Source organism: Leucoraja erinacea, chromosome 4 (assembly GCF_028641065.1).
Source record: "Leucoraja erinacea ecotype New England chromosome 4, Leri_hhj_1, whole genome shotgun sequence".
In the NCBI taxonomy this organism is placed as follows: Eukaryota; Metazoa; Chordata; class Chondrichthyes; order Rajiformes; family Rajidae; genus Leucoraja; species Leucoraja erinaceus.
The window spans coordinates 41,664,266-41,689,699 of NC_073380.1; the positions used below are offsets into that span (position 1 = coordinate 41,664,266).

General features: G+C 43.2%; 1 protein-coding gene across 7 annotated transcripts in view; it reads right to left on the reverse strand.

Moving 5' to 3' along the window:
• The window catches only part of sntg1 (syntrophin, gamma 1), a 533,638-nt gene that overhangs the window by 27,367 nt on the left and 480,837 nt on the right, over nucleotides 1-25,434 (reverse strand). For all 7 annotated transcript variants that reach the window (XM_055634100.1, XM_055634098.1, XM_055634093.1 and 4 more), the window contains one exon: nucleotides 23,230-23,268. In XM_055634100.1, the coding sequence (XP_055490075.1) occupies nucleotides 23,230-23,268 (39 nt within the window). The remainder of the gene's footprint in view (nucleotides 1-23,229; nucleotides 23,269-25,434) is intronic.

Below are 25,434 nucleotides of genomic sequence, written 5' to 3' on the forward strand. Positions count from 1 at the left end.
CATTTCCTTCAGTTCCTCCATCACCCTAGATACTATGGTCACTAGTACATCAGGGGGATTGTTTGTGTCCAGTGAGAGATAGATAACTGGATACAGAATTGATTTAATGTAGGAGACAAAGGGGTGGTAGTGGAAGTTTTTTTCAGACTAGAGGCCTGTGAGCAGTGCTGTGTCTCAGGGGGTTAGTGTTGGACCCATTGCTGTTTATCAATCTATAGTAATGACTTGATGAGAATGTACATGAGATAATTGGTAATTTTACAAGAAACATGAAAATAGATGATAGTGTAGACAGCGAAGATGATTAGCAAGAATTACAGTGGGATGTCAGTCAGCTGGGCAAATGCGCTAAGGAATGGCAAATTCAGATAAATATGCCATGTTGCATTTTTGGAAATCGTACCAGGGCAAGTCCTTCACAGTTAACAGTACAGTCCTAGGGAGTGTTGTAGAACAGAGGGAATCGTCGGCACCCATCTGCAAATCAATCTCTTCTCACCTGTATCCACCTATCACTTGCAGGTTTTGTCCTGCCCCTGCCCCTGCCCCATTCTAAACTTTCTCCCCAGTACGACAATCAGTCTGAAGAAAAGTTCTGATCTGAAATGTTACATATCCATTTCTTCCACTATGGAAATGGTGATCGACTTCAGGAGGGCTGGAAAACAACATCACACTCCGCTGCATATTGATGGAGCTGCTGTGGAGAGGGTCAGCAGTGTGAAGTTCCTAGGACTCCACCTGGCGGATGACAGATCAGATTCAGATTTCAGATTCAACTTTAATTGTCATTGTCAGTGTACAGTGCAGAGACAATGAAATGCAGTTAGCATCTCCCTGGAAGAGCAACATAGAATATGATTTCAATAAATATATCTATTTACATGTATACAGACATAGTGTTTTTCCTGTGGGAGGAGTGTCCGGGGGGGGGGGGTGATTGGCAGTCACCGAGGTACATTGTTGAGTAGTGTGACAGCCGCAGGGAAGAAGCTGTTCCTGGACCTGCTGGTTCGGCAACGGAGAGACCTGTAGCGCCTCCCGGATGGTAGGAGGGTAATCAGTCCATGGTTGGGGTGAGAGCAGTCCTTGGCGATGCTGAGCGCCCTCCGCAGACAACGCTTGCTTTGGACAGACTCCATGGAGGGGAGCGAGGAACCGGTGATGCGTTGGGCTATTTTCACCAGCCTCTGCATAGCTTTCCGGTCAGAGACAGAGCAGTTGCCATACCATACTGTGATACAGTTGGTAAGGATGCTCTCGATGGTGCAGCGGTAGAAGTTCACCAAGATCTGAGGAGACAGATGGACCTTCTTCAGTCTCCTCAGGAAGAAGAGACGCTGGTGAGCCTTCTTGACCAGAGTTGAGGTATTGTGGGTCCAAGAGAGGTCATCGGAGATGTTGACCCCCAGGAACCTGAAGCTGGAAACACGTTCCACCTCCGTCCCGTTAATGTGGATGGGGGTGTGCGTGCCACCCCTAGACCTCCTGAAGTCTACAATGAGCTCCTTGGCCTTCTTGGAGTTAAGGGCCAGGTTGTTGTCAGCGCACCGTGCTGCTAGGAGCTGGACCTCCTCCTTATAGGCCGACTCATCGTTGTTGCCGATGAGGCCAATCACCGTTGTATCATCTGCATACTTGATGATGATGTTAGTACCATGTACAGGTGTGCAATCGTAGGTGAAGAGGGAGTAGAGAAGGGGGCTCAGCACACAGCCCTGTGGAACGTCGGTGTTCAGGGTGAGGGTTGAAGAGGTGTGCTTGTCTAACCTAACAGACTGGGGTCTGTTGGTTAGAAAGTCCAGTATCCAGTTGCAGAGGGAGGGGTCGATGCCCAGGTCACCGAGTTTAGTGATCAGTTTAGAGGATATAATGGTGTTGAATGCTGAGCTGTAATCAATGAACAGCATTCTTACATAAGTGTCTTTGTTGTCGAGGTGGGAGAGGGCAGAGTGAAGTGCCGTTGAGATGGCATCCTCCGTACTCCTATTCTTGCGGTAGGCAAACTGATAGGGATCCAATGTGGGGAGTAGTCAGCCTTTGAGGTGTGCCAGGACCAGCCTCTTGAAGCACTTGGTGATGATGGGGATAAGTGCAACTGGGCGGAAGTCGTTGAGGCTTGCCGCAGTGGAGTGTTTTGGCACCGGCACGATGGAGGTGGTTTTAAGGCACGTGGGAACAACTGCTTGGACAAGTGACAGGTTGAAGATGTCAGTGCAGACGTCTGTCAGTTGCGCAGCACAGGCCCTGAGGACGCGCCCGGGGATGCCGTCAGGGCCAGCAGCCTTACGTGCATTAGTCCTACTCAGTGCCATGTACACGTCGTAGGAGGTGAGTGTGAGGGGTTGGTGATCAGCAGGGAGCACAGCCTTGATGGCTGTCTCTAGATTGTCCCTGTCGAAGCAGCCATAGAAGTGGTTAAGCTCCTCAAGGAAGGAGGCGTCGCTGGATGTGGGGGTGGGTCTATAGTCTGTGATGGCCTGGATGCCTTGCCACATGCGTTGGGGGTCGGAGTTGGTGTTGAAGTGCTCCTCAATCCTGAGCTTATGGCAGTGCTTGGCTTTATACCTTAGAGTGCAGGAAGCTGAGGGGTGATATTATAGAGGTGAATAAATTCATGAGAGAATAGATAGAATAAATGAACAAAATATTCTTCACCTCATAGGGGAATCAAGAACTGGAGGGCATAGGTTTAAGATGAAAGGGGAATGATTTAATAGAAACCTGAAGGGCAACTTTTTCAGGGTGGCAGAGGTATGGATGGCGCTGCCAGATGTAGTTGAGACAGGTCCAATAACAATACTTAAATTACTTTTGGACAAGTACATGGATAAGAAAAATTCAGAGTGATATGGATCAGGTGTGGGCAAATGGGACTAGTTTGGATGAGGCAAGGAAAGATAGTGCTCCACATAAATGAGGCAGTGCAGACTTAAGAACATCCAACTCTGGAAGCCACTGTGATTTCAAGCCAACGTGGGTGGTGAGGGCGAGCGTGAAATGTTTAAGTTAATTCCTGATTTGAATTCCCACTACAGGAGCCCTTTAAGTTCCAATTAGGAGTAAGGTAAGTTAATTAACCAGAGGTTTAGCCAAACATTAATCATTATTCATAGCAAGCATTAACGATGCTTCTGGTTCATAATATTGCATGCAGATGAACTGCCAAGAAAATTGATATCACTTTATCAAGACAGTTGAGCATATAAAATGTGAGAAGCAGTCAATTATCAAGCTGGTCAAATTTTATTTAATATTTAGTTTAGTTGGCACATTTCAGCCATTTAATAACATATTTCCTTGACAGAAAAATCAGATGTTATCAACCATGAACAACTCAATCAGAATAAAAACACAAACATAGAAAATAGCTGCAGGAGTAGGCCGTTCAGCCCTTCGAGCCAGCACTGCCTTTCAATATGACCATGGCCGATCATCCAGAATCAGTACCCTGTTCCTACTTTCTCCCCATATTCTTTGATTCCATTAGCTCTAAAAAATATATCTATCTCTCTCTTGAAAACAAACAGTGAATTGACCTCTAATGCCTTCTGTTGCAGATAATTCCACAGATTCACAACTCTCTGGCTGAAAAAAAATTTCCTCATTGCAGTCCTAAATGGCCTACCCTTATTCTTAGACTGTGACCCCCTGGTTCTCGACTCACCCAACATGGGAAACATTTTTCCTGCATCTAGCTTGTCCAATCTCTTAAGAATTGTATATGCTTCTATAAGATCTCCTCTCATCCTTCTAAATTCCGGTGAATATAAGCCTAGTTGATCCATTCTTTCATCATATGCCAGTCCCAGAAATTAACCTGGTGAACCTGGAATGTCTCAATTTGAGCAAAAACTCAAAGAAATATCACAGCGTTGTTCAATATCAGGCATGCATATAAAGCAGTGTTGTCTGATGGGTGCATTAATTTGCTCCACCAAACTCATTTTTTCCTACCTTGAATATCCTTTCTCTCCTGGTCCAGTCCTTTCTCATTTACATCTGTGGTACTTTAGATGATCTCTGCTACTTTCACAGTTTTCAATTTTCTGATTCCAACTGGTTCATCCATAAGACAGACACAAAGTGTTGGAGTAACTCGACGGGTCAAGCAGCATCTCTGGAGAAGCTCTCCAGTATCTCTGTTCTGCAGAGATGCTGCCTGACCCTCTGAGTTACTCCAGCACTTTGTGTCTATCTTCGGTATATACAAGCATCTGCAGTTCCTTTCTACACATGGTTCATCCATATATGCAGGGGCAGAGCTACGTCCGGATGCTCTTTGTGGATTTTAGTTCAGCCTTTAATACAATCATTCCGGACATTCTCATAGGTAAACTGGTCACTCTCGGCCTCCCCACTGTCACATGTGCCTGGATAAAGGATTTCCTCACCAACCGGCTCCAGACTGTGAGACTCGGCCCCCACCTCTCCTCCACTCGCAGGTTGAGTACCGGTTCCCCACAGGGCTGTGTGCTAAGTCCCCTCTTATACTGTCTCTACACCTACGACTGTAGTCCGGCCCACAACAACAACCGCATCGTCAAATTTGCTGACAACACTACTGTGGTCGGACTTATTTCGAAGGGAGACGAGGCAGCCTACAGAGAGGAAGTCCTGAAGTTGACAACCTGGTGCTCAGAAAACAATCTGGCTCTGAACACCAGGAAAACAAAAGAGCTCATTGTCGACTTCAGGAGGCACAGCACCGACTTAGCCCCCCTACACATCAACGGCGAGTGTGTGGAGAGGGTCAACACCTTCCGGTTTCTCGGTGTCCATATCGCTGCTGACATCTCCTGGACGGACAACACGACAGCGGTCATCAAGAAGGCTCAGCAGCGGCTGCACTTCCTGAGGGTCCTCAGGAAGCACAACCTGGACTCTAACCTGCTGCTGACCTTCTACTGCTCGTCCATCGAGAGCCTGCTGACATACTGCATTACAGCATGGTATGGCAGCTGCACCATGGCAGACAGGGAGAGGCTTCAGAGGGTAACCAGGACAGCGCAGAGGATCATTGGCTGCCCTCTCCCCTCCCTGATGGACATCTACACCTCCCGCTGCCTTAGCAGGGCAAAGAAGATCATCAAAGACAGCTCCCATCCTGCGTTTGGACTGTTCGACCTGCTGCCCTCTGGAAGGCGCTATAGGTGCATCAAATCCAGGACAAACAGACTCAGGAATAGTTGCTTTCCGAGAATTATATCTGCTATAAATTCAAATTCACACATGCACTGACTACACTGCCCAACACGGACTTCCATCTGTATATATGTATATATGAATGTAGCGCCGCAGAATTTGTGCACCTATTCCCCCCCCCCCCCATCTCCCTTCCGTTTTTTGTTTTTTTCTGTTTCTTGTTTTTTGTGCTAAATTGTATGTATGCACTGAGTACGAGCAGCTTTCAGTTTCACTGTACATGTATAGTGACAATAAATGGCATATCTATATCTATATCTATGGTTCATCCATAACATGGATATGTAATCACTCTCAATTTCTATCCCTCTTCAGAGAGACTAAAGGCTCTCTGCCTCTTCTTTGTCCATTTCCCCTTTACCAACCCTATCATTCACTTGGCTGAATTCATCTTCATGTGTAACAATGTAGAAACAAGGTACTGCAGATGCTGGCTTTTCTATTTAAAAAAGACACAAAACGCTGGAGTAACTCAGCGGGTCAGGCGGCATCCCTGGAGAACATAGAATTGTGACTTTTCAGGTCGGGACCTTTCTTCAGATTCATTCATTCTGTCCTGGCCCAACCTTTCTTCCAATTTTCTCCTCAATTCTATAATCAGTCTGAAGAAAGGTCCTGACCTAAAACACACCATGTTCTTCAGAATTGCTGCCTAACTCACAGATTTACTCCAGCACTTTATGTATTTTTCTCATGTTGAACAACTTCCCCTTCAACATTTATTTTCTCCAGAATAAGGGCACAACATCAGCCTAAACTACACCTTTTGGGCCATCTTTTATCGAAGAGCTATGTAGACCAATTCCCTCAACACTTTTTAAACAGAAGGAATTGCAGATGCTGTTTTTCCAAAAATGACACAAAGCACTGGATCAACTCAATGCATTGGACAGCATCTCTGGAGAATGTGGATGGGTGACATTTCAGGTTGGGATCCCTCTTCAGACTGTATATAGCAGGGGGGAGAAAGTGGGAGAGAGGTGAGGTGGAACAAAGCTGGCAAGTGATGGGTGGATACAGGTGAGTGGAGGGTTTTGATCGGTAGATGGTTAGACAGAGGCCAGAGATGAAAAAACAAAATATGTACGATCAGGATAGAAGCGGCATGGAATGTGAACCCAGACGTGGAAGGGGAGGGAAGATGTTGAAAGGAAAAAATGGATGTGCATGAAGGTGGGGCAGAGGCAATAGAGGGTGGGAGGGGGGTAATTGTAGGTTAGTTAACTAAATTGGAGAATGTTCATCCCTACCCAAACGGAATACGAGGCACTGTTCCGCCAGTTTACATGTGGTCTCACTCTGGCAATGGAGGAGGCCCAAGACAGGAAGGTCAGAAGTGTAGGAATCCAGAAAGATAGAGTATATTAGCGATAAGGAGAGGTTGGATACATTTGGATTTTATTTCCTCTGGAATGTCAGAGGTTGAGAGGGGAACTGATAAAATAATATAAATCACATGGGCATAGATAGGGTAGACAATCTGAAACTTATTCCCAGTGCGGCCAAAGAATAGAGGGTCTAGCTTTAAGGTCAGAGGAGCAAGGTTTAAAGGAGATTTATGAGACAAATCTTTTTACACAGTGTGGTGGGCGCCTGTAATGCACTTCCAGGAGTGATGGAAGCATATGTGAAAGTGTTGTCTACGAGGGTTTTAGATAACCACTTGAATATGCAGGGAATGGATCATGTGGTGGCAGTGGAGATTTGGGCACCATGTTTTGGCACAGACATAGAAACAGAGAAACATAGAAAATAGGTGCAGGAGTAGGCCCTTCGAGCCTGCACCGCCATTCAATATGATCATGGCTGATCATCCAACTCAGTATCCTGTACCTGCCTTCTCTCCATACCCCCTGATCCCTTTAGCCACAAGGACCACATCTAATCCCTCTTAAATATAGCCAATGAACTGGCCTCAACTACCTTCTGTGGCAGAGAATTCCAGAGATTCACCACTCTCTGTGTGAAAAATGTTCTCCTCATCTTGGTCCTAAATGATTTCCCCCTTATCCTTAAACTGTGACCCCTTGTCCTGGACTTCCCCAACATCGGGAACAATCTTCCTGCATCTAGCCTGTCCAACCCCTTAAGAATTTTGTAAGTTTCTGTAAGATTCCCCCTCAATCTTCTAAATTCTAGTGAGTATAAACCGAGTCTATCCAGTCTTTCTTCATATGAAAGTCCTGACATCCCAGGAATCAGGCTGGTGAATCTTCTCTGTACTCCCTCTATGGCAAGAATGTCCTTCCTCAGATTAGGAGATCAAAACTGTACGCAATACTCCTGATGTGGTCTCACCAAGACCCTGTACAACTGCAGTAGAACCTCCGTGCTCCTATACTCAAATCCTTTTGCTATAAATGCTAACGTACCATTTGCCTTCTTCACTGCCTGCTGCACCTGCATGCCTACCTTCAATGACTGGTGTACCATGACACCCATGTCCCGTTGCACCTTCCCCTTTCCTAATCGGCCACCATTCAGATAATAGTCTACTTTCCTGTTTTTGCCACCAAAGTGGATCACTTCACATTTATCCACATTATACTGCATCTGCCATGCATTTGCCCAGTCACCCAGCCTATCCAAGTCACCTTGCAGCCTCCTAGCATCCTCCACACAGCTAACACTGCCCGCCAGCTTTGCGTCATCTGAAAATTTGGAGATGTTGCATTCAATTCCTTCATCTAAATAATTAATATATATCGTAAATAGCTGGGGTCCCAGCACTGAGCCTTGCGGTACCCCACTAGTCACTGCCTGCCATTGTGAAAAGGACCCGTTTACTCCTACTCTTTGATTCCTGTCTGCTAGCCAGTTCTCTATCTACATCAACACTGAACCCCCAATACTGTGTGCTTTAAGTTTGTATACTAATCTCTTGTGGGACCTTGTCGAAAGCCTTCTGAATGTCCAGATATAACACATCCACTGGTTCTCCCTTATCCACTCTACTAGCTACATCCTCGAAAAATTCTATAAGAATTGTCAGACATGATTTACCTTTCATAAATCCATGCTGACTTTGTCCAATGATTTCACCACTTTCCAAATGTGCTGCTATCCCATCTTTAATAACTGATTCTAGCAGTTTCCCCACCACCGATGTTAGACTAACTGGTCTGTAATTCCCTGTTTTCTCTCTCCCTCCCTTTTTAAAAAGCGGGGTTACATTAGCTACTCTCCAATCCTCAGGAACTACTCCAGAATCTAAAGAGTTTTGAAAAATTATCACTAATGCATCCACTATTTCTGGGGCTACTTCCTTAACTACTCTGGGATGCAGCCTATCTGGCCCGGAGGATTTATCAGCCTTTAATCCATTCAATTTACCTAACACCACTTCCTGGCTAACCTGGATTTCACTCAGTTGCTCCATCTCATTTGATCCCCGGTCCCCTGCTATTTCCGGCAGATTATTTATGTCTTCCTTAGTGAAGACAGAACCAAAGTAGTTATTCAATTGGTCTGCCATGTCTTTGTTCCCCATGATCAATTCACCTGTTTCTGACTGCAAGCGACCTACATTTGTTTTAACTAATCTTTTTCTCTTCACATATCTATAAAAGCTTTTGCAGTCAGTTTTTATGTTCCCTGCCAGTTTTCTTTCATAATCTATTTTCCCTTTCCTAATTAAGCCCTTTGTCCTCCTCTGCTGGACTGAATTTCTCCCAGTCCTCTGGTAGGCTGCTTTTTCTGGCTAATTTGTACGCTTCATCTTTTGTTTTGATACTATCCCTGATTTCCCTTGTTATCCACGGATGCACTACCTTCCCTGATTTATTTTTTTTCCAAACTGGGATGAACAATTGTTGTAGTTCATCCATGCAGTCTTTAAATGCCTTCCATTGCATATCCACCGTCAACCCATTAAGAATCAATTGCCAGTCTATCTTGGCCAATTCACGTCTCATACCCTCAAAGTTACCTTTCTTTAAGTTCAGGACCCTTGTTTCTGAATTAACAATGTCACTCTCCATCCTAATGAAGAACTCAACCATATTATGGTCACTCTTGCCCAATGGGCCACGCACAACAAGAATGCTAACTAACCCTTCCTCATTACTCAATACCCAGTCTAGAATAGCCTGCTCTCTCGTTGGTTCATCTACATGTTGGTTTAGAAAACTATTCCACATACATTCCAAGAAATCCTCTTCCTCAGCACCCTTGCCCATTTGATTCACCCCATCTATATGTAGATTGAAGTCACCCATTATAACTGTTTTACCTTTGTTGCACGCATTTCTAATTTCCTGTTTGATGCCATCCCCAACTCCGCTACTACTGTTAGGTGGCCTGTACACAACTCCCACTAGCGTTTTCTGCCCCTTAGTGTTTCGCAGCTCTACCCATATTGATTCCACATCCTCCAAGCTAATGTCCTTCCTTTCTATTGCATTAATCTGTTCTCTAACCAGCAACGCTACCCCACCTCCTTTCCCTTTCTGTCTATCCCTTCTGAATATTGAATATCCCTGGATGTTCAGCTCCCAGCCTTGGTCACCCTGGAGCCATGTCTCCGTGATCCCAACTATATCATAGTCATTAATAGCTTACTGCACATTCAACTCATCCATCTTATTACGAATGCTCCTTGCATTGAGACACAAAGCCTTCAGACTTGTTTTTACAACACTCTTAACCCTTATACAATTATGTTGAAAAGTGACCCTTTTTGATTTTTGCCCTGGATTTGTCTGCCTGCCCACTTTTACTTTTCACATTGCTACCTATTGCTTCTACCCTCATTTTACACCCCTCTGTCTCTCCGCTCACACATTTAAGAAACCCTTTCCCTTTAACTCCATCCTCAACTATCCCATTTTACACCCCACCCCCCTTATTTAGTTTAAAACCACCCGTGTAGCAGTGGCAAACCTGCCTGCCAGAATGCTGGTCCCCCACCTGTTAAATGCAATCCGTCCCTTTTGTACAGGTCCCCCTTACTCCAAACCAGATCCCAGTGATCTAAGAATCTAAATCCCTGCCCCGTGCACCAGCACGAGGAACTGGAAGCAAACTGGAGATAACAACCCTGGAGGTCCAGCTTTTCAGCATTTTTCCGAGCTCTCTAAAGTCACGCTGCAGAATATTCATCCCCTTCTTTCCGACATCATTTGTGCCGACATGCACTACGACTTCCGGCTGTTCACCTTCGTCCTTGAGGATTTTCTGCACTCTGTCCGTGACATCCTGGATCCTGGCACCAGGAAGGCAGCACACCATCCTCGAATCCCGACATTGTATTTCTGTGCTGTACTTTCTATGTTCACTCTAAGGACATCTTCCCGTGTGTGGTGTTGCACTTGAACTGTGCCAAATGCAAGAGATCTGGCAGCTTAACACTGGGCAGCAGGGGGCACAATGGACTATTTGCAGCAGAAGACTGCAAACCTATCTCTCTCCCTCTCGCAATACAATCAAGCCAGGAAATTAACCCTGCTTCAATGAGAAAGGCATGTTGGGAGCAGCACCAAATGTACCTAAAAAAACCCAGCTAAACCTGGTGAAACTGCTTCACAAACGTGCTGATCAGCAAGACCAGCAAACAATTGGGAGTGCATAGTTCATAAGTGATAGGAGCAGAATTAGGCCATTTGGCCCATTAAAACTACTCCACCATTCAATCATGGCTGATCTATCTCTCCCCCTCAACCCCATTCTTCTGACTTCCCCCTGTAACCCCAGTCACCCATACCAACCAAGAATCCATCCATCTCTGCCTGAAAAATATCTATTGACGGCCACCACAGACATTTGTGGCAATTAATTCCACAGATTCACCACTCCCCGACCAAATAAATTCCTTCTCATCTCCCTCCCAAAGGAACAGAGGCTATGAGCTCTGATCTCTAGACTCTCTCACTAATGAAAACATCCTCTCCACATCCAAGGTACACAAAAAAGCTGGGGAAACTCAGCGGGTGCAGCAGCATCTATGGAGCGAAGGAAATAGCCAACATTTCGGGCCGAAACCGCACTCCACATCCATCTATCAAAGCATTTCACCATTTGATACATTTCAATGTCCTCCCTCGTTCTTCTAAACTCCAGTGAGCAGAGGCCCAGCGCCGTGAAATGCTCATCATATGCTAACCTACTAATTCCTGGGATCATTCTGGTAAACTGCCTCTGGGCGTGGAAGTGATCTTCCAATTAACAGATCAAATCAAAGCTCTGGAATCCTGCCACATCTTGCCTGGAATGGTAGTGAACAATGAAACAGCAAACAGGAAAAGAGGCTCCAAAGAGCCTGTTCTCAGCAGTGGCAGGGCTCGAGATGTGAATGCTAAAGGTGAAGCTGAAGCCTTTGCAACCATGTTCCCCCAGAACTGCCAAGTCGATGATTGATCTTGTCTTACTCTGAGATACTCAACATCACAGAAGTCACGCTTCAACAAATTTAATCTATGTGATGTCAAGAAATGGCTGAGAGCAATGCCTGCAGCAAAGATTGTGGGATCAAACAACACCTTGCTGTAATTCTGAAGAGCGGCAATTCAGAGCTAACTGTATGTCTAGCCAAGCTGTTCTGTATAGCTCCAACACCAGCAACTCCCTGACAATGTTGACGATTGCCGAGCTCGGTTTTGTTCGTACAAAGCAGGACAAATAAGTACAAATGCGTATTTACAAATAAGTAATTTAGTTTAGTTTAGAGAGATACAGCGCAGAAACAGGCCCTTCGGCCAACCGAGTCCGAATCGACAAGCTATCCCACACACTAATGCTATCCTACACACCGGGACAATTTACAATACAAATTACAATTAACCAACAAACCGGATATCACGGAGAAAACCCACGCTAGTCACGGGGAGAACGTATAAATTCCTTACAGACAAACACCCGTAGTCAAGATCGAACCTGGGTCTCTGGCGTTGTACAGTAGCAACTGCTGCAGCATCATGCCACCTTGGAAGTATATATAGCAAGTATAGTATATTACCAACCAAACAATCTACTTTCCTCCAGCATATGGATCAAAGGTGTCTCGACATTGTCAAGTAAGTAAGTAAGTTTATTGGCCAAGTATTCACATACAAGGAATTTGCCATGGTGCTCCTCCCACAAGTAACAACATGACATTCAGTGACAGTTACGACTTGACTCAGAAAACACTAAACATTAATAATAATAAGACATTGATGATAAAACACCATTGATCATGCATGTGAACCAACAAAATACCAGATCAAAGGGAGGCTACGGATTTTTGGCTGTTGAGTAGAGCAACTACTCGTGGATAAAAACTGTTTTTATGTCTGGCTGTGGCAGCTTTGACAGTCCGGAGTCGCCTTCCAGAGGGAAGTGATTCAAAGAGTTTGTGGCCAGGGTGAGAGGGGTCAGAGATGATCTTGCCCGCTCGCTTTCCTGGCCCTTGCTGTGTACGGTTCATCAAAGGAGGGAAGGTTGCAGCCAATAATCTTCTCTGCTGATCGGACGATTCGCTGCAGCCTCCAGGTGTCGTGCTTGGTGGCTGAGCCAAACCAGATCATGATGGAGAAGGTGAGATCAGAATTTACGATGGCCGCGTAGAATTGGACCATCATTGCCTGTGGCAGATTGTGCTTCCTCAGCTGCCGCGGGAAGTACATTCTCTGTTGTGCCTTTTTGACTGTGGAGTCGATGGTAGCTCCCCACTTAAGGTCCTTGGAGATGATGGTTCCCAGGAACTTAAAAGACTCCACAGATGTGAATGTGGTGTTGTTGATGGTGAGTGGGTTGAGGGGAGGTGGAGCTCTCCTGAAATCTACAAACAATTCCACTGTCTTAAGAACATTCAGCTCTAGGTTGTTGCTACGGCAGCAGGACGCCAGCTGTGACACTTCTTGACTGTAGGCAGATTCCTCCCCATCCTGGATCAGTCCAATCAGGGTTGTGTCGTCTGCAAACTTGAGATGCTTGACAGAGGTGGCTGTGGAAGTGCAGTCGTTGGTGTAGAGAGTGTAGAGAAGAGGGGACAGTATGCAGCCTTGCGGTGCTCCTATGTTGAGCGTTTACGGGTCCGAGATGTGCTTTCCCAGCCTCACATGCTGCTTCCTATCTGTCAGGAAGTTGCTGATCTACTGACAGAGGGGTTCAGGCACAGTCAACTCGGAAAGTTTGGAGCGTAGTAGCTCTGGCATAATGGTGTTGAATGCAGATCTAAAATCAACAAACAGGATCAACAAACAGATTATGGAGAGGTACTTGATCTTGGATTGGGTCAAACATAGATCAAAGAGCTAGAGACCAGATGTGAGAGAAGGTAACAATCCTTTATGTCAAAGTAGCATTTGAAGGGTGTGACATCAAGGAACTCAGCTAAAGTAAAATTAATAGGCATCAAGGGAAGAATTCTGCCAAGCACAAAGGAAAGTGTTTTCAGAGATGGTTATCAATCCTCCCAACCACAAGACATTGCTGCATGAGTTTCTCAGCAACAGGCCCAAGTCTCTTTAAGTGTTTCATCAATGGTCTTCCTCCCAACTTCTGATCAGTGTGTGGATGTCTGCTGATGATTGTACAAAGACCACTGCACTCGCACATCCTCAACAAATGCTGCATCAAACTCCATTCAGCATGTGTAGGCAGGAACTGGAGATGCTGGGTTTACCCCACAGATAGACAGAAATTGCTGGATTAACTCAGCGAGTCAGGCAACATCTCTGGAGCAAAGGTGATGTTTCAGGTCAAGGCCCTTCTTCAGACTCACTTTGAGATTTTGCAGTGGAGCAGACAAAATGTGTTGGAAGTAACTGAAGATATTGGTTTACACCGAAGATAGACACCGAATAATGGAGTATAACCTGTGCAATATCCAACTGCAGTTCAGACCACAAAATGATCAAGATAATGACCCTCCGCTGTAGTGGGTGACTCACAAAACAGTATCCTAAAAACCTTTCCACCATCTGCAGGGCAGGTGATGAAATACTCTTCACTCATTTAGATATGCACAGCTCCTAAACAGCACAAGAAGTTCAAAACACTCAAGGACAAAACAACCTATTTTGTTTGATTTGGACCCCATCGATCATCCTGAACATTCATTCTCTTCATCACTGGTACACAGTGACAGCAAAATGCACTGCAGACACTTAGTTACTGCAGATACTGAAAAGACTGGACCAATTCCCACCCATCCCTCTCCAATCACCACTTCACACCCAATTACCCATGCGCTCCATGCTGCACAACATCACTTCTCCATCATCAACAATAAAAATAGAGGGTAGACAAAAATGCTGGAGAAACTCAGCGGGTAGCGCAGCATCTATGGAGCGAAGGAAATAGGCAAGATTTTGGGCCGAAACCCTTCTTCAGTCTGACGTGAAGGTGGGGGTTGGGGGGAGGAAGAAAGGAAGAGGTGAAGACAGAGGGCTGAGGGAGAGCTAAGAAGGGGCCAAGTGAAATATGAGGTGCTGCTCCTCCAATTGATGTTGGTCCTCACTCTGGCCATGGAAGAGACCCAGGCCAGAAAGGTCGGATTCGGAATGGGAGGGGGAGTTGAGTGCTGAGCCACCGGGAGATCAGGTTAGTTATTGCAAACCGAGCGGAGGTGTTCTTCGCAATAACCAACCTGATCTCCCGGTGGCTCAGCACTTCAACTCCCCCTCTCATTCTGAATCTGACCTTTCTGTCCTGGGCCTCCTGCATGGACAGAGTGAGGACCACCATAAATTGGAGGAGCAGCACCTCATATTTTGCTTGGGCAGTTTGCACCCAGCGATATGAAAATTGACTTCTATAATTTCAGGCAGTCCTTACTTTCTCCTCCCCTCCTCAGCTCTCCCTCAGCCCTCTGGCTCCACCTCTTCCTTTCTTCCTCCCGCCCCCTGCACCCTCACATCAGTCTGAAGAAAGGTTTCGACCTGAAACATTATCTATTTCCTTCGCTCCATAGATACTGCCTCACCCGCTGAGTTTCTCCAGCATTTTTGTCTAGGATTTTCCAACATCTGCAGTTCCTTCTTAAACATAAAAATAGAGGAGGTGGTGAGGCTGTTGAGAGGACAGAAAAGCTGGATATCTCCAGGACCCGACAATGTTTCCCTCTCTACTCTCAAGCTTTGTGGCAAACAACTGACACCGGTCTACACAGACATTTTCAACCTGACCCTGCAAACCTGTACTGTCCCTGCCTGCTTCAAAGTCTCCACTATTGTCCATTACCCAAAAAGGCAGGGTTACTGGTCTTAACGACTACAAGCCCGTCGCCCTGACCACTGTAGTCATGAAGACCCATGAAAGGCTTGTGCTGGCCAAACTGAAAAATATCACGAATCCCCTGCTTGACCCTATTTGCATATCGGGCCAATAGATCTGTGGATGATGCAGTCAACCTGGGCCTGTATTTCATCCTCCAGCACCTAGACTGCCAGGGGACCTATGCGAGGGTTTTGTTTGTTGATTTTAGCTCTGCATTCAACACCATTGAATGCAGAGCATTCAGAGAGCCAGAGCAGCCAGAGAGTCAGAGTGGGCCATCACACATCCACGGCCCTCAGCCTCAGTACCAGCTCTCCACAGGGCTGCGTACTGAGCCCCCTGCTCTACACCATCTACACACATGACTGCACCCCCGCCCACCACAGCAACACCATTGTCAAATTTGCGGATGACACTACAGTGGTGGGACTCATCTCCGGGGGGGACGAGTACGCCTACCGGGATGAGGCGGAGCAGCTGACAGTGTGGTGCGAAGAAAATAACCTGCTCCTCAACACCTTAAAGACAAAGGAAGTAATAATAGACTTCAGGAAGAACAAAACGGGCATGGTACCATTGACTATCAGAGGGGACTGTGTAGAGAGGGTGGCGGATTTCCGCTTCCTGGGAATCCATATTGAGGAGGACCTGACGTGGAGCGTGAACACCACTGCGCTGCTGAAAAAGGTCCAGCAGAGACTGCACTTCCTGAGGGTGCTCAGGAAGAACAACATCACTCAGAGACTGCTGCTGTCCTTTTATCGGTGCTCCATTGAGAGCATACTAACATACTGTGTATGCGTGTGGTACACCAGCTGCACAGCGGCTCAGAGGAAAGCGCTCCAGAGGGCCATTGACAACGCCCAGAGGATTGTCGGCTGCCCTCTCCTTACCTTGGAGGACTTACACAGTTCCCGCTGCACCAAAAAAACCCAGAATATCATAAAGGACATTTCCCACCCCGGACACTCCCTGTTTGAACTGTTGCCGTCAGGCAGACGGTACAGATCTACAAGGACAAGGACGAACAGACTAAAAAACAGTTTTTACCCCACTGCTATAAAAGCACTAAATGTAGCCGCCAAGGAACGCTGGGGCGACACAGACTAAGGGATTGTGGTAACTGTGAAATCGACAGAAGGATGGAGGGTTGGGTGTGTATGCGTGCTTTGTTCGTGATATTTATTTAGTTGTTTATCTTTATTATTTTACCGTGTATGTATCGTTAGCTTTTAGAAATGTTTGAATGCTGCACTGACTGGCTGACATTTTAAATTTCGTTGTACATGGTCCATGTTACAATGACAATAAAGAAACTATTCTATTCATTGTGCCAGAGCTACTACACTCCAAACTTTCCAAGTTGACTGTGCCTGAACCCCTCTGTTGGTGAATCATCAGCTTCTTGACAGACAAGAAGCAGTATGTGATGCTGGGAAAGCACATCTCGGACCCGCAAACCCTCAGCATAGGAGCACCGCAAGGCTACGTACTCTCCCCTCTCCTCTACTCTCTCTACACACCAATGACTGCACCTCCACTGACTCCTCTGTCAAGCTTCTTAAGTTTGCAGATGACACAACCCTGATTGGACTGATCCAGAATGGGGAGGAATCTGCCTACAGACAGGAAGTGTCACAGCTGGCAACTTGGTGATATCGCAACAACCTGGAGCTCAATGCTCTTAAGAGAGTGGAATTGATTGTAGACTTTCAGAGAGCTCCCCTCCCCTCACCCCCACTCACCATCAACAACACCACATTCACATCTGTGGAGTCTTTTAATTTCCTGACAACCATCATCTCCAAGGACCTTAAGTGGGGGGCTACCATCGACTCCACAGTCAAAAAGGCACAACAGAGGATGTGCTTCATGTGGCAGCTGAGGAAGCACAATCTGCCACAGGCAATGATGGTCCAATTCCATACGGCCATTATAGAAGCTGTCCTCACCTTCTCCATCATGGTCTGGTTTGGCTCAGCCACCAAGCACGACACCTGGAGGCTGACACCTGGAGGCTGCAGCAAATCGTCCAATCAGCTGAGAAGGTTATTGGCTGCAACCTTACGTCCATTGACGAACTGTACACTGCAAGGGCCAGGAAGCGAGCGGGTAAGATCAACTCTTTGAATCACTTCCCTCTGGAAGGCGCTTCTGGACTGTCAAAGTTGCCACAGACAGATATAAAAACAGCTTTTTACCACGAGTAGTAGCTCTACTCAATAACCAAAAATCTATAGCCTCCTTTTGCTCTGGTATTTTATTTAATTCACATGTTTAATCAATAATGTTTTATTGTTAATGTTTAATGAGCTAATGGCAAATTCCTTGTATGTGAATATTTGGCCAATAAACATATTCATTCATTCATACATACTGAACTAGGCTACTCCAACAACATCCCCAAAACCCAACAACAATAAGTTCCATTCGATGTTGTGCAGCATCCTGGTGTGAAATAATATACTGCAGTTTCTTCAATGTTACTGAAGTTAAATTCTGTAACTTCCTATCAAATGGCTTGATTGTAATCATGCATTTTCTTTCTGCTGACTAGATATAGGTATGTTACAAAACCTACCTGAATCGTCATTAGGAATCTGCCCAAAGCCATGTCGGCGATTTTGGCGCTGTTTGGAGGGGGCGGGTTTAAAACGCGATTTTTACTAGGCTGTACTAATCGCACATGTTCAGCCTAGTAAATCATTAACGAAAAATCGCTGCAAGACCCGGTCGCAAAAGGTATTATTAGTTTTATAGGCCTCGATAATATAGTTCTAATAGTTTTAAAATTACTGTCTGATTCCGCAACCTCTCGCCGCCCCAGGGTTTTATAGAGCAAACAATTAAAGGTATGTACCTTATTTTTACATTAAATGGGGCATATATATAACCCTGAATATCAAGTTATCTATAGCGAGTAGCTCATTTTGGGCTTTTTATATCCCGCAGTATTTTTCTCGGCATTTGAGGGCACTAATCCAGCGCTATGTCAACGTTCTAAACCAGCGCGTTCCACATGAACCCACTAGAAAGCCGATTTAAATGGGCATTTATTTACAGCAATTGAACACTAAATTCCTTCCATTTGGCCTATAAATTAATGTAAATTAGATATAAAAATCATGTTATATTGTGAATTATTTGTGAATAATCTTTGGACACTTAGGCTATTTAAAAATGTTAATCTTTCCTTAAGAAATGGGCGTTTGACTATCCAAGATCACAGCTTTTTTGTAATGTCCATTGAAAATCAATAGGGAACAAGATGCTAATTTCCGAGTATGAAAATGGTCATAACTTTTTTAATACTTGAGATATGAAAGTGAATTTGGTGTCAAATTAAACTTATTGTTATGCTTTATCTGATGGGATAAATTGCAGACTTGATTTTTTAAATCTCAAAATTTTGTAACATTGCTACTAGATAGCATGCAACAAAAGCTTTTCACTGTACCTCATTACATGTGACAATAAATTAAACTGAACTCCACTGAACTGAACATATTGCAGGAGTCTCATCAGTAGAACAACAGCAGTATGTTCATAAGGTGGCTTTCCTCGATCTTCTCTGGGGAAATTAGAAATGGGTACGAATTGGTGGATACCAATGAGCGTTATTTAAATTCTGAACAATGAATAAATAAAATAAAACAGGATAAGGGATCTGAGGTTGATGCCTGGGTCTTGAGAGGTGGGTGCCATTAGGAGTTGGGGGTTGAGAGATCTTGAAGAGAGGGAGTCCAAATCCATTGCTCTACTTTAAAACATGATTTTGTACAAATGCCTGGTCGAGAAAGTCTGCTCTTATGAAATTCCAAAAAGCAAAATGATAACTCATTCCAGGAAGTAGAGACACAAGACACTGCAAATGCTGTAATCTTGAGCAAAACACAAATTGCTGGAAGAACTCGGATGGTCGGGCAGAGCTGTGGACAAACTCTCTGGCTGCTTTGCTCATTCCAGGAAGTGTGCTCATTCTAATATCCAGTGTGACATGAAAAATCGAGGAATTCTTGCTGTTCCATTTCCCTCCGGATGAAATCAACTTTCACAATGAAAGGTAGACACTTTTTAAGAGCTAGACTAACTCAGCAGGACAGACAGCATCTCAGGAGGGAAAGAATATGTGACGTTTCGGGTCGAGTCCCTTCTTCAGACTGAGAGTCAAGGGAGAGGGAAATGAGATATAGAAGAGTACAAAGAATATGTAAGTACAGTTACATATCTGCCTGCTATTGTTTAACCAAAGCCTCCACTAGATATATGGTTCAACTAAACTTACCATTTTATCTAAATATTTTCATTACAATATATTAATTAGATGAGAGGTTTAACCAAAAATATCACAATTTATTAATTTTATTTTTCTGTTTCAAACTTGGACAATTAAGTGCTGGAAACTGTTCACAGTGGTTTTCAATAAAGGTTCTGGAAGTTATACCTGACCCTGGAAAGGATTTGCGCAAAATCCTTGTTTAAACATACTTTGATTTAGAATTGCAATTGTTTTCTCCCTCAAATTATATGAAGCACAGTGAAAAATGTGTTCTGCTGGAAATTCACAGGCTGCTTACTATTGGTAAAATTATGGGCCTTGCAAAAATGCTGACAAAATATTAATATTATAATGCAATGAAAAGATAGCTATATTATAAACAGATCAATGAGATCAATGATTAACATTGAGCAGTTGGCGGTCAAAGTACCTTGATGGATGAAAAAAAAATTGCATGAATGACTCCTCAATCTTATTTTTTTCATCAGCCATGTACATTACAGTCTATAGTGAATGTCAACCAACTTGCAATATTAACTAAGGGAAACGTTGACACAACGTTTTATTGATCCCCTCAGTGAATGAAGTCAAACTCTAACATACCAATCCATTATCTCCTTCATTCAACCCTGTATAGTTGACTTGACAATTCCTTGGGCACAGCAGCACATTAACAATCGTATACCACAATGTACTTGGCTATCTCTACTTAATGAGTTCTACAATTATCCTCATAACCTTTGATCATATTTTCAGTCAGATAATTATCCAGTTTTGGTGCATGTCTTTTTAGTTTTTTAGTGTAGAGATACTGCGTGGAAACAGGTACTTCGGCACACTGGGTCCACGCCGACCAGCGTTCCCCATATTATGCACCTATGAGAGGGGGGTACAGGGAGTACATCGTATCCAGGCCCAGGGTCCAAAAGGGGGCCTGGGAGCCAAAGGAAGGGTGCTGGGAATTTCCTGAAATCTCAGAAAATGTTTGCATATATTTTGTGAAGACTAGTATTCACATTTTGTGTGAGACTACATAGTTTTATATCTCGTAATTTGTAGAAATTATGATCCATAATATTATCTAGTGTTGGGAAATGTAGAGGTATAATGAATAATATTATTTGCTTTCATCATAACATCACTGCATCTGTATGATTTCATGAGGATTTAATGGGGAAGTCATGGAGCCAGTCTGAGATGGGCCTGCTGCCCACATCGCTTATGTTCGATTTTTCCGGAATGTCGGCAAAGTATTGATGTACCCTTTAATGGGATATAATAATACCTACATATGCATATTATGTCTAATTATCAAATACTACATTACATGCTTTTTTTAGATGAAATACTGCCTATAAACACATTAAAGAAAAAAAAATGTTGCCTACGAGTCTCAATTCAAGAACAGTTGCCAAATATGCAATCAGCTGATGTGTGGCTGTCGCGCCATCCAGCACGTAAGTGGATATGGACCTCATGTAAATATTTAACCCAAAGAAATAGGCTAATATTTGCACGGCAGGGTAGCCCAGTGTGTGAAACCGAGGGATTTGGGGTTTTAGTAATGGCGTATCTGCAGCTTGAGTAGGCTGTACGCTAGAAGAGGCCTACTTCAGAAAGTGTGTGTTTTACGTTTTGGTAGAAAATGTTATAGCTGGATTAACTGTCCGCTTCAATGCTGTTAAGCAGTTGGCTTAAAAAAAAAATGTTTGTGGAAATATCTCATCATGTCTGAAAGTGATGTGGAGAGAAAAGCTTTATCTTTATCAGAGCAATATCCGGATGACCTTTAAGAGTGATGATTTTGGAAAAGAAATGCAACATTTACCCTCGGTACATAAAGCAAATTTTGTAAATGCACAGTTATAGCCATTAGATCTGTTGAACTTGGTAACAGACTACAGACTTGGTGACCTGTTTCAAAATGTTTGTGTTAGCTTAAGAATACTATTAACAATTCCAGCAACAGTAGCTTCTGCAGAGAGGTAATTTAGCAAACTCAAGCTGATTAAGAATTATTTAAGGTCTACAATCTCAGGAACATCTTGTGGATTCGGCCAGGCAAAGTATTAAATCAAACATTGCCAGAACAATAGATTTTCATGCTGTGATTCAAAAAAAAAATCACAAAAATAGGCCAGGAAAGCTCCTTATTTAAAGTAAATACTAAGCCTATCTACCTTGTTTTACTTATTACAAATAATTATCTTTTGATGATTTGATCTGCATTGAAATATAAAAGGATGTTTCAAAATGAATTATTTCTCCTTATCTGTATGCTAGCATAAACAAAGATGTTCAAAACAAATGTGCTTTCTTCTCTCTGATCCTTTTATTCTATTTATATTTATTTGTATTTATCATGGAGGGAGTATAGAAGCATTAGGCCTCAAATGCAGAAAATTAACAGAGCGTTCCATTCCACCCCACTCTCATCTTCCATACCCTTTTGGGCCTTACAGGTTCATGGCATAAAACCATGGTGGATAAAAACAGGATGACTTATGGAGAAGGGAAGGGGGCCCGAAATAAACTTGGACCCATTGATAAAATTCCTCTCCCACATATTAGCACTATCCTACACCTTTTAGGGCCAATTTTTACGTATACTGGGTTTCTCCTCAATTAGCTCACTATCCTGCCAAGAAAATAAAAGTCTAATCTTTTGGCTTCATTGCAGTTCTATTTTTTTTAAAGCTTTCTTTCTTATCGGTATGTTCCAGCTGTCTTGTTTCATAAATAAGCGGCTCATGACCCTTTTCTGTTTTCTGTTTGGAGCAAAGAGTAGTCAACTCTATCAGGATCTTTGTAATGCTGAGCCTGTTCTGAAATAATCCTGGCTATTCTTTAAACCTTTACCAATATATGTTCTTTTGAAGATAAGCTGCACAAAATGTCCTGATATTTTATTCGCGGTGATCTACAGTATGCAAGGTTAGAACAAATTAGTGTGAATTAAAGCAAACATCCTTAAGATGTAGCCTTGTACTTGCCTTGCGGTTAACACTGTCAATAAAGTCATGATTACCTTTCATTTTTTTGCCTTTGATAATGAAATTCTGTTAAGGTACAGGTTTATATATGTCAGTCCAAAAATACATTCAATTACATTTAATTGTATTTTGGTTTTATCTGTCATTTCCTAATCATTTAACTGAACTGTGTCCATCTCTCCACCAATGTTTGATGATCTTGAATTGTTTTCATTGAAATTGAATCTTTGACAGAAATGAGATTCACTGTCTGAATGAAAATAATAAGCTTATCCTAGATCATGTTCCCATCAAATTTTAGATAATTGAAAGAATGTAAACACCTTAGTTTTGCAGCAAAAGAGAAAAACAAGTGCACCAATCAAAGCTGCATTTCCAGGGTAATGAATTTTCTTATTAATAATATCAATAATCATTTAACAAATCTTGTTCATTAGGAGAGTCATGGGCCTTTATTTCAAGGTCATCCCACTCCGAAGGTAAATAAGACATTTTAAATAATGTACTTGGCTGATAAATTGTGTCAATATAATATTATTGAATATTCCATCTTACCTGTTGATTTACTGGAAAATTTCTGTTTATCTTTTTAATCTGAGGGGAAAAAATGTTGAATTAAATGTATTGCTTTTTGAACTAGGCTACATTTGCACAGAAACATATGCCAGACTATTAGAATAACAATAAATATACAAGTGAATGTTAAACTATTATTTTCTGTCTTGTAAAACTATAATAGCAGTTAATTAATTTGCCAATAACACACATTTAAAGGCTACAATTTGTTGGCATATCTTTAAAATGCATTATTGACAAAAACATTGATATTTGACATATTGCTATGACACAAGATGGCTACATTTGTTTAAAGCTGTCCACACCCATTCAGTTAACAATGTTTCACACATCTTTAAGGGCAAATTATACCTGGGAGCACCCAAAAATGGAGGGTTGCCCAGAAAGTCTTTTACATTCTTGGGTAGTGGCATTGAACTATCCTAACAAGTCCAAGGTTGCCCCAGATCCAGGGTCAATAGTATGCAGATCTCATAGTTTGTTTTCCCTTATATAAATAATTGAAAGTTACAATGCAGAACAAGGCTATTTGTCCCATCATGTCTAAATGGATTTTGGATTTATCCCAATTCCCAATCTTGATCGTACACTACAGGTAAACAGATCATCAAATGCTTAATCAGGTTTTTTTTTAATGTGGTCAGTGTTTCTACCACCATCACCCTTTCAAGCGATAAGTTCCAGAACTCAACCACATGTTGAGTGATATATTTCTGTTGTTGCCACTCACCTCAAATTCTTCCATCCACTAATTACTGAAAGGCCACAAAGTGCTGGAGTATCCCAACAGGTAAGGCAGCACCTCTGGAGAATATGGATAGGTGATGTTTCGGGTTGAGGCCCTTCTTCAGGGTCCCTCCCAAAATGTCACCTATCCTGCTCTCCAGAGATGCTGCCTGACCCAATGAGTTACTCGAGCAATTTGTGTCCTTGTGTGTAAACCAGCATCTGCAGTTCCTTGTTTCTACACTGATTACGAACGAGATGGAACTATAAGTGGATTAAGTGTTATTAAAGCCTGAAGAAGGGCTCTGACCCAAAATATCATCTGTCCATTGTTCACCACAGATACTGCCTAACCAGCTGAGTTCTTCTACCACTTTGTTGTTTGCTCAAGATTCTAGCATCTGCAGTCTCTTCATCATCAGTATTAGTGACAATGGAAATGCCAATAATGGTGTTATTGACATGCCATTATCAATAATACTTAGGAAATTTAAGAGGCTGCAGATGTTAGAATATGTGTGGATTGCAATCTTGTGATACCTGATCCAAAACCCAGAACAAGAATCAATGGGTTATTGTAGGTGTGGCATCTGATCTAAAAAAGGTATTTTGGAGCTCTGACGTTTACCAATCTCCCTAGTATGCCTTTTCTCATCCTATGCCAATGCAAAGTTGAGATTATCTAAGAAACTTAAAAACCTCCGTCAATTATTTCAAATTGATTTGACAAATTCCACATGGCATACCTATGAATTTTTCTGCACACCTTATATCTTCCCTCCTTCTGCAATCTCTTGCTAGGAACGATCACACTCACTGTCAGTCACCAGTGATTTTCTTGCCAATATTTACATTTCTGCACTTTTGATACAATAAGGGACTATAAAACTAACGTTTTAGAAAGGACATATATTTGTTTTAAAAATTGAAATACAGCAATAAAATGATCCCTGGAAATATAAAGGTATAAAAAAAATGGCATGTATTTTTTTAAAATAAATGATTTGTATTATCCACTTTGAACATCCTAATGCAAAACCAAGGAACTGATTGTGGACTTTGGAAGGAGTAGGAGGGGGACCCACAGCCCCATTTATATCAACGGGTCGATGGTTGAAAGGGTCAAGAGCTTCAAATTCCTGGGCGTGCACATCTCTGAAGATCTTTCCTGGTCCGAGAACACTAATGCAATAATCAAGCAAGCTCATCAGCCCCTCTACTTCCTGAGAAGATTACGGAGAGTCGGTTTGTCAATGAAGACTCTCTCTAACGTCTACAGGTGCACAGTAGAGAGCATGCTGACTGGTTGCATCGTGGCTTGGTTCGGCAATTAGAGCGCCCTGGAGAGGAAAAGACTACAAGAAGTAGTAAACACTGCCCAGTCCATCATCGGCTCTGACCTTCCTTCCATCGAGGGAATTTATTGCAGTCGCTGCCTCAAAAAGGCTGGCATTATCA